The sequence below is a fragment of the Notechis scutatus genome, chromosome 1 (genome assembly GCF_049901735.1).
Source record: "Notechis scutatus isolate UNSWTSFEM ecotype Mainland chromosome 1, rNotScu1.2, whole genome shotgun sequence".
Taxonomy (NCBI): domain Eukaryota; kingdom Metazoa; phylum Chordata; class Lepidosauria; order Squamata; family Elapidae; genus Notechis; species Notechis scutatus.
The window spans coordinates 236,515,176-236,525,086 of NC_142009.1; the positions used below are offsets into that span (position 1 = coordinate 236,515,176).

The 9,911-nt window shown below is 35.3% G+C and overlaps 1 protein-coding gene across 2 annotated transcripts; it reads left to right on the forward strand.

The window, feature by feature from the left end:
• The first annotated feature begins 182 nt into the window (after positions 1–182).
• On the forward strand, positions 183–9,402 carry RPLP2 (ribosomal protein lateral stalk subunit P2). 2 transcript variants are annotated; one of them, XM_026668229.2, is made up of 5 exons: positions 183–246; positions 1,445–1,568; positions 4,863–4,911; positions 8,659–8,754; positions 9,289–9,402. In XM_026668229.2, exons 2-5 carry the CDS (start codon positions 1,446–1,448, stop codon positions 9,363–9,365), a joined length of 345 nt encoding a protein of 114 aa, XP_026524014.1. In that variant the 5' UTR covers positions 183–246; position 1,445; the 3' UTR covers positions 9,366–9,402. The 2 variants fall into 2 exon arrangements, with proteins under 2 accessions (XP_026524014.1, XP_026524015.1); XM_026668230.2 differs by having other exon boundaries at positions 9,292–9,402.
• The last annotated feature ends 509 nt before the right edge of the window (positions 9,403–9,911 follow it).

The following is a 9,911-nucleotide window of genomic DNA, read 5'->3' on the forward strand; positions in this document are numbered from 1 at the left end:
AACCCCGCCCATGCAGGCGCCGGTCTCGCCGTTTGAAGACTCGCGTTTCTATTGGCGGAACGCTTTCGAAGCTTCAGGCTAGCTACGTGATCTCGGATTGGTGGCTTTTTGCGGCCAATGGGAGAGCCGATTGTTGCGGCGTAGGGAAGAACCTTACTTTGTAGGCTCCGCCCTTTCTTTTTGGCTGTTGCCGTGTTAAGGAGCGCGCGGTCTGAGGCCTGGCCTTTGCGCGAACAACGCGGGGAAGTAAGTAATGGCGGGCTGTAAGCCGGCGCCTCCGTGCCTGTGGTCTGCTCACAAGACACGCAGGGCCAGGCTTTGTTCCACTGGGGGAGAATATATCTGAGGGAGAAAGGCCGAGAAATGTAGCTTGGGCCTGGGGTGACATGGCGGCCATGTGCTTCTCGAATTGGCGTGAGAAACCGGATGGCATAGTCACGGCGGACTGTGAAATAAAAATAAGATACAGTACAAAGGATGTTCAGATTAAGCCACTGGATTTATACCATACTCGAAAATGGGATGTTAAAACTTTGGGGGAAAATAAGTTAAAGCAAAATGCCTTTCTAAATTCTAAAAAGTGGAAGCAGTATTTAAAGGAGAGCTGTGGTTGGCCTATCAGGATCTGTACTTTTTCCTCTTTGGGAGAGAGACAGTTTTCCAAAAAATACTTTTAAAAAACAACCTCCAGTTTAAAAGCCAGGCCCTTTACAGAGTTTAAACTGATTCAGATATTGTACCTAGTCCCAACTTTTTCAAGCTGCTAGTTTTTAGATGTGGTCGAGTTTAATTTGTATTGTCCTTAGCATAGCAATAGAAGACAATACAGATCAGTACTGCCTTTTCCAGTCTTCCTTTGAACTTGCAATGCTCAATTTTTATTTTATAGCTGGGAAGATAGGTGTCTAGCTAATCTGTTTTTTTTATACTAATAATGAGCAGTGGCTTTCTAAGTTCAGTATTCTTTTAAATACCTGTTATGAGATTCTTTAAGAATAAAAATAATAACATGAGAATTAACAAAATATATGCTATACTTATGCTCCCTGATGTTGGATCTTTACTGCATAAAATTCCCAATCTTTAATTTTTAATATCCATACATAGACTGAACTGGAAAGGTTAGCTTAGATCAAGGGTCTTCAAATTTGGCAAGTTTAAGACTTGTGGACTTCAACTTCCAGAATTCCTGAGCTGACATGACTGGAGGAGGAATTCTGGGAGTTGAAGTCCACAAGTCTTAAAGCTGTCAAGTTTGAAGACTCCTGGCTTAGATCATACTTCATGCAAAGTGAGTAGGGTTGGATTTTCAGTATGAGTACAATCAAAATTATGAGAGTGATGTATATGTTTTTCAGGAAATTGAGACAGTATGTCTTTGTCCTAGATTTAACAAATATATGTTGCTGTTCAAATATGCATATGTTTGCTTTTCTCTTCACAGAATGCGTTACGTTGCAGCTTACCTTCTTGCTGTCCTTGGTGGCAATGAATCTCCAAACTCAAAAGATTTGAAGAAAATTCTTGATAGTGTAGGCATTGAGACAGATGATGAACGTGTGAATAAGGTGAGGCTAGATACATAGTATATGTATTATTCCTGTTTGTTTTCCCTGGCCATCATTCAGAGACACATGAAACTTATTTTGTAAGTGTGATCTTCACAGTTATCAAGTGGATGACATAAAGGCTTACAACATTAGTTCCTCGTGGCTTGTTTTCTATAGAGACCCCTTGAGGTATTGAAGCCCTCACACTATAGCTGACTTCCACTATTCAGAATTAATGATTTTGAGTAATTGAGATATAATGCTATGTGCATTGTTGCAGTGGATTAAATAGTATCTTCCTGAGTCTTGGAATGAAATATTAGACCTAATTTCCTTTTACCGGAATTGTATGTTTGTGAGGAGAAGAAGAAAAGCTTAGGTAGCCTATTTGGATCAGGTGCTTGGATATAGTTTTTAATGCTTATTGAGAAATAAATTCTTTTCAATTCAGTTAAAGCTATTTCCAGGTAGATGAAATAGAATTGCTTACAATATGATAACCCTGCTGAAATCAGTTGCACCTGTTACTAATAATTAGTTGTTCATATTGATTTCAGTAGCCTTAAATATGATTTTGTCTGAATCCAACATTTGTGTATTACATTAAGCTGCCTTTGATTCATTATAATGTATTGAAGGCTGAACTGTCATAGCACACAGTTGTAATGTGTTTTGATTGACTTAGTTTACTGTGTTGAGGTAATTCACCCATTATGGTTTATAAATCAGTTTGTGACTTAATGACAGACATGTTTTTATCAATCATATCATTGGGAAATATTTTTTTATTTGAGCAGGAAAAGCTATAGATGAATAACTGTAATATTGTTACTGCCTGCAAAATAGATCTTTGTTGAATTCTATTAGGTTGAGGAAATTTTCCTCTCACTATATTTCTGGCTAGAACTTGTAAACTACAAATCCCTTCTTCAAAGAGCAGTTCAGATTACAGTATCCCTCCATGAAACAAGATGGGGCTGGTTTTGTTACTGAGCAGAGTGAATTTTTTTCTTTTCCTAAAGGTGGAACAGTTCATGAAAAACTTAAGACCAGGGTCTTCAAACTTGGCAAGTTTAAGACTTGTGGACCTCAATTCCCAGAATTCCTGAGCTAACATGACTGGAAGAGGAATTCTGGGAGTTGAAGTCCACAAGTCTTAAAACTGTCAAGTTTGAAGACCCCTGACTTAAGAGTTCAAACCTTGCATCCTGTACACAGCCATTGATAGCTGCTTCTGCAATCTATAAGTTCATTTAAATATTATTTAAAGTGGAATGATTTAATTTTCCTCTATGCCTTGTTATATAAAAATATTTTAATTTCTGTTTTGAAAACTTTATAGCTTGGTATTGTGCTTTCATATTACTAAAAGATGATCATTGGAATTAGTTAATTCATTTGCAATATTCACCATCAGTGGAGACTCCATGAGTTATTAAAACCAAGGAGAGTAAAAGAGTGAATAAATATAAAATATAAGGTCCAATATATGTATTATAACCAGTGTAGTGGCCATCCACTATTACCCAAATTCAAAGGCATATTAGAATGGGATGATGGTAACATGTCTTGGAAGAATGCTGCCAAATGTGACCCAAGAGGGAGCTTGTTGCAGTGCATGGGGGCTATTATTAAAAAGTCCTGCCAAAGTACTTTTAAGGTTAAGTACAATTTCAATATTACATAATGCATCCAAGGGAGATCATAAGGTTATTGTGGCACAGTGCAGTTGCTCCCAGGTTAACACACTAAAGACCTATTGTTTTTAATATTTATAATGCCGAACAAATGACAAGTAAACAATTTGTTCAAAGTTTTAATTAGTAAACAGTTGTAGATTTTTTATTCAATAATTAACTTTCCAATTGATCATATCATGTAAAAATAGATTTATAAATAAGACACTTTCCTTTGTTGCCTTAATTCATAAGCCAATGAATGAAGCCATATTCCTCTTCCTGTTACTCTGCTTCAAAGTGTTCAGGCTCAGTTGTTAATGTCCATTCAATTGTAACATTTGATTGAATAAAGATAGTCTTCACTTTACAGCAGCCCTGTTTAGCAACTATTTGAGGTTACAGGGGTGGTGAAAAAGTAATTTTACAATCAGTCCTCATATTCACAACCATTGTGGCATCCCCACATGCTTTACAACTGTTGTCTTACAAGCAAAATCAGTGGCAAAGTTGGCAATAAGATTGCAAGTCATATGTCTCACTTAATGACCCATAGTGATGTACATAACCAAATGGAAAGTGACATAACTGTCACATGTTTTGTTTAGCAGCGGACCCAGTTAGTAGCTACTGAGCAAGTATCTACGATATATTGCTCAGTCACTAAAAAATTGCAATATCAATTCAATTTTTTAGAAATTCCAGAAAAAAGCATTACTTGTTGTTTAAAAATTGTTTTAAAAACTGCATTCTGTTTACATGTGTGCCGTATTATTTCCAGGGTAGATTGTACCACTGAATTTTCTTTCTAGCCCCCACTCACTCAGAGGTTTTTTTTTTTTTGTTGTTGTTATATTGGATGTTGCCAAACTGAAAGCTAAAAGGCTCTTAAAAACTTTGCAAATACATGCATGGTTTTGTTTAGGATATTATTCTTTTTATTCATATATTTTACCATTTTACTTATATATGCTAGTTTCAAGACCTCTTACTGATGAATGCTCATCTCTGAAGTAGCCATGAATTCTTTAACTAAACTCTATTATTATGGAATGTAGTTTAGATAGCCAAGAGTAATATAGATATTGCTCGCTTTGGGGGGAATGCAGGGATATTTAATGTTTAGATTCAGACAAACAAGATATAGTTCTATAGAAACACCTTTGGTAAAGAAGAAACATTGGGTGGAACCTGTTGCTTATTTTGATGACTCTAGTGTGAGTTATCCTCCTTTGTTTATTGTGATTGTATTTGTAATCTGCCTTATAGAGTTTAATATTGGGAATTTGCAAATTGTTCTGCAATTTGTGCAAGTAGCTCAAGTGATTGATTGTTCCTATCCTAATAGGAGACACACAAGTTTTTTTCAATAACACAGATGTAGTACCATGTTTATTATTATTAGATTTCATCCCATCTTTTTAATATATATAATAATGAAATAAACATACCTAATCCTTCTACCTCCTATTTTCTCACAACGTTGTGAGGTAGGATGGGCTAAAAGAGAATGACTGGTCCAAAGTCATTCAGTCAGCTTTTATTCCATCTCCTGATTTCTAGGCCAGCACCTTTACCAGTACATCAAACTAGTTGCTTAGCTGTTAAATTAACTCTGTAATTTTATTTTCTACAGGTAATTAGTGAGTTAAATGGGAAAAATATTGAAGATGTCATTACCCAAGGTAAGATGATTATGTTTCTATACTGTGCATCTTCTGAACGTTAAAGGGGTCTTCTGTTGTTTTACCCTTCCAAAGATATCTCGGTAAAACAGGATGTGATAAGAAATGATTGGCCTCAAATCATCCAATAAGTTTCCAGATCATTTGGAGAATAAAAAATGGATGCTCCACACTCCAACTTGGTACAAATACAGGTAGTCCTTGACTTATAACAGATCATTTAGTGATCATTCAAAGTTACAATGGCACTGAAAAAACTGACTTAGGACTATTTTTCACACTTATGATCGTTGCAGCATCCCCATGGTCATGTGATTTACATTCAGATGCTTGACAACTGACTTACATTTATGACGGCTGCAGTGTCCCGGGGTCATGGTATCGCCCTTTACAACCTTCTGACAAGCAAAGTCAATGGGGAAACCAGGTTCACATAACCATTTTACTAATTTAACAACTGCAGTGATTAACTTAAATGTGGCAAGAAAAGTTGAAAAATGGGGCAAAACTCAATTAACAAATTTCTCACTTAGCAACATAAATTTTGGGCTCAGTTGTGGTCGTAAGTTGAGGATTACCTGTAGTGCAAATTATATTGATGGAGATTAATTGTAGAAATAAACTTTGCAGCCAAAGGTCCTTTAAAAGACCTTCAAGTGTATTTGGCTTGAATATCACATGTATTTACAGGTGGTCCTCCACAATTGATCCCAAACTTTCTAAGTGAGACAATTAAGTGAGCTTTGTTCCATGTTACAACCTTTCTTGCCAGAGTTGTTAAGTGAATCTCTGCAATTAAGTCTGTAGTATGGTTGCTAAGTGAATCAGACTTTCTCATTGACTTTGCTTGTCACAAGGTTGCAAAAGCTGAAACAATTATAAATAAGTCAGTTGCCAACTGTCTCAATTTTGATCATGTGACGGGGGATACTGAAATTTTCATAAGTCACTTTTTTCTGTGATATAACTTTAAACTAAATGAACTGTTACAAGTTGATAACTCCCTGTATTTAAAGTATAATTTGGGAGAGTGGATGACATCAAAGGATGTTGTTTATTAATCACCTTGTTAAACTTTATGCAGTGTCATTCATTTTCTCTACCTGAAAGTAGGGAATTAGCTGTTAATTGATTTCATACACAGTGTCCCTTTCCCTTGAATGGAAAGACAGACTTAGGAAAATTAGCTGATCCTGGTGTTAATGTTTATACAAATCACTTTGGCTGCTTATATCCTCTGATTTCTCCTTGAGAAAGAACAAAGGCATGGGTAAAACCAACACAAGGAAATCCTGCATAACCATTAGCATAATTTCCTTGTGTCTGCAATGCTTAGGAGGAGGGGTGTGTAGCCCTTGGTTGGGATTCTGCAATCTAAATAGGCCCCAGTGCTTTTTCAGTGGATGCATGTTGCAGTGGTGGATGATTTCATTCTATGTATGTGTCATACATGAAATGGGTCCATCCTAATTCTCACAGGCTTATACTGTTACCTGATGGGTTTCGCTGGTGGACTACATCAACTTAGAGGAACCCTCTTAAAAACAGATAGATGATGATCTGTTTATATAGAGGATGTTCTCAACAAATTACTAGAAAAATTAAGCTTTTATTTTGAAAACTAAATTAATGGTTAATTATTGGAATGCAAGTCATTCAAAGGAAAGTTTTATTCTCATAACGTTTGTTCAGCATCCTCTGCTATACAACCTCTGTGTTCTGTTGCCAGCTTCAACCAACTCTAGCCTAATAACCTTCACATAAAAGATTTGAAGCTTTCAAAGCATCAACTTAATACCCTTTTCATCTCTGTGAGGTGCCCTCTCTTACTGTCATTTTCTGTATGTTTCATCATCTGGAGTATATATTTAATTTTAATGATTTTTCATATGTGTTCTTGCTTTTATACTGCAGTTATACTGCTTTTTAAACAAACCATGTTTTTCTCTGCTCCTCCTTGATAAATTTTGCTTTTTGCAACTACAGTTCCACCCTGTTTTCTGATTCCAGATTCTTGAAACATGCTGTTTATTTCCAGTTCCTTTAGTTTTTTTTTTTACAGTTAAATGAAGCTTATCTCCCAGAGGATTTCTTCACATGTCCTTATCCTTAAGTTCATCCATAATGGCTAAAAACAAGTAGCAAAAATAAAATTAGATCCCAATACTTTCTGTTATGTAATGTTCTTTTGGATCACCTGCAGCTGACTTATTTTGTCAAAGTTGCAACAGCTAGGGAAATTACTTCTGCCTTGTAACCTAGTTTCTGCACATCTCTGAAAATGTATTCTGTTATTTTGAAATGTCTGTCCTTTATAATGAAATTTGTTCTTAGCTTTTCTTTATTGTTAGTTCAAAATATCTATTGAGGACAAAATCTCCATCCCAACTCTGGAGATGCTTAGGTTTCCATGGTACTTCACATACCTATTTGAACATCTGATATCCATTTTTAACCTCTCACTTAAATTGAAAGGATTTTGCTAATATACCTACCCTATATTTAACATAGTATTCTTCATTCAATATTTTGATTTAGCCTTCTATGCTCTAGTTATCATCTTTTTATTATTTATTCAATTTCTATTAGCTGCCAATCTCAATGACTCTGGGCAGCTTACAATTCAAAAAATATATAGTTAAAGCAATAAGAACATCTTAAGAACAATTAGAAAACATCCAAAATAAATTTGTACCTTCCCTAATTTTTCTTCCATCCTATTCAGAATTCATATTACTCTCTAAGCTCAGTGCACAGTCAGGCCTTTAACGCTCTATGAAAGGCTGGCAAATCAGAGTCATCTGAATCCAGGGGTATGCTATTCATAGATTATGTCCTTGTCTCTAACTTTCTCTTCTACTTAAGGAATCTGCCTAGTTAAGCAGCATTATCTGCCCTTTTTTAAAATAACCTTTCTGCATGAAATTATGCCCTTGGATGTTTGCATAGTTGACATCCTGTACTTCCTGTAAAATTAGACTTGGTTTCTATTCTCATTGCAAAGCTGAAATACATGTTGTATGGTGGGAATATGTTACAGCATTGATTATACTGAATGAAACAATAGCATAATAAAATAATTGCTGTGTCATCAGCCACCTGATTATATCTGCATTTAAGTTTGTCTTTAGGAAGACTAATACAACAAAGTGTTAGAGTGATTAATACTTAATATTTTGTCTACCTGTTCTGAGTAAGAGGCCTGAAAACATGGAACATTTTAGATATGTATTCCTAGAAATAGAGAATAGGCATTTTGCCCTTGTCAGTGTGCTTCTGAAAGCCAAAATCATCTCATTGCTCACAAGGGAAATATTATATTTGAAACTTCCCTAGAACTATTGGCGTTAATCTGTAGGAAATCTTTGTATCTCAGGGGCCCATCCATCATGTTACTTCTGCAGTTCCTTGGAACTCTGCCAGTTCTAAGCTTGGCCTTGTGTTGCTACTGCAAATGAATAAATCACAGCAGAGAAAAACTTTTATCTACTACTAGTCTAGGTCTGATCAGCCACAAGGATGCTGACTAACCTATCAGTTGCAAAGTTCATTGTTCACTTTCCATCATTGTCATAAATAAGCTGAGGTAGCATAAGGGAGGAGAATATGGAATCAAGCCAAGGAAGGAATTATAGAAGTGCAGTAAATTTAATTGTTTTGCAGCTTATGGTCTTCGGATGTTAGTTTCACTTTTGCCTGGCAACTTTTACATGCAATAGGTCATCTTTCTGGTTTGTTCTCCTCTAGGTAACAGCAAGCTTGCTAGCATGCCAGCTGGTGGGGCTGTAGCGGTTTCCTCAGGAGGGTCTGCTGCTCCAGCTGGAGGGCCTGCACCAGCTGCTGGTGAGTATAATTTATCGTGAAAACAAATGTTTTGGGTGGGCAAACTTCAAGCTGAGGTTATCTTCCACAAGTCTTTTTGAAGTTTACAGAGCAGTAAAACAGTCTGTTACCTATTCAGCCTTCTAAACACCCTTTTTACATTTAAAGACAAACATGAATAGTTCTATATAAAAAGGAACATGCTAATCTCTGAAAAATTGCTCTATCAGCAATGGTATAAGATGAAATATTTCAGCAATTTAAGTTGTTCACTTCTAATTATACTTCATTTTGAAATTACAATGTAGATATACAGCCATTTCTATTATTCCTTTATTGATGCATAATTGTTCAAAGCAGATAAATTCATATACAGTACATTCTGTGTTTGAGCTTAATCCTGTCAAAAAACCCATCTTCTAACTTGGTACATTTTTTTAAAATCCTAATTATTGCTTATTAATGTCTTTGAAGGGAACTTTACTTAGAATAAACCTATACATTTATAGCATTTAAAATTCTTGGCTAATTGATTTTATCTACTTGTTTTTTCAGCAGAAGAAAAGAAAGAGGAAAAGAAAGAAGAGTCTGAAGAATCTGATGATGATATGGGTTTTGGATTATTTGACTAAAATTAAGAGTTAGTCTGTAATAAATATTTTTCAAAGATTTTGCATTGTTTTGTTAATTTATTAATACTGTTTCAAAAGTTGGACCTGCCCAAAAGAAACCAGAATATTGTGTATTATGATGTTTGAATATTTTGTCACTTTTTAAAACTTTTGATCATTTTAAAACTGAAAAATACTTCCTAGTAAAAATTAAACCATTATCCTTGTTAAATTTAAAACATAATTACCTTGAGTTTATTTACTATAAAGCTACTGAACTGGTTTCTTGCATTAGATCATCAATTAATTGGGTTGTCTCAGAATTCAACCATGGATTATGGTCTGTCATAGCTGGCTTGACATACTATATTAAGCTACAACGAAGTTACATTATAGCGTGGTTTTTGAATTAGTGTTTACGATATCTCAATTATACAGTATCTTCTAGCTGACCTGCAAACACGTAATACTGTCAGTCCGTGATAAAATGACTCCCTTATGAATTAGATCTTAGACTGTTTGCTGCCAGTTCCAAAATGCCTTTATGTGACCATATGACAGAAGTTG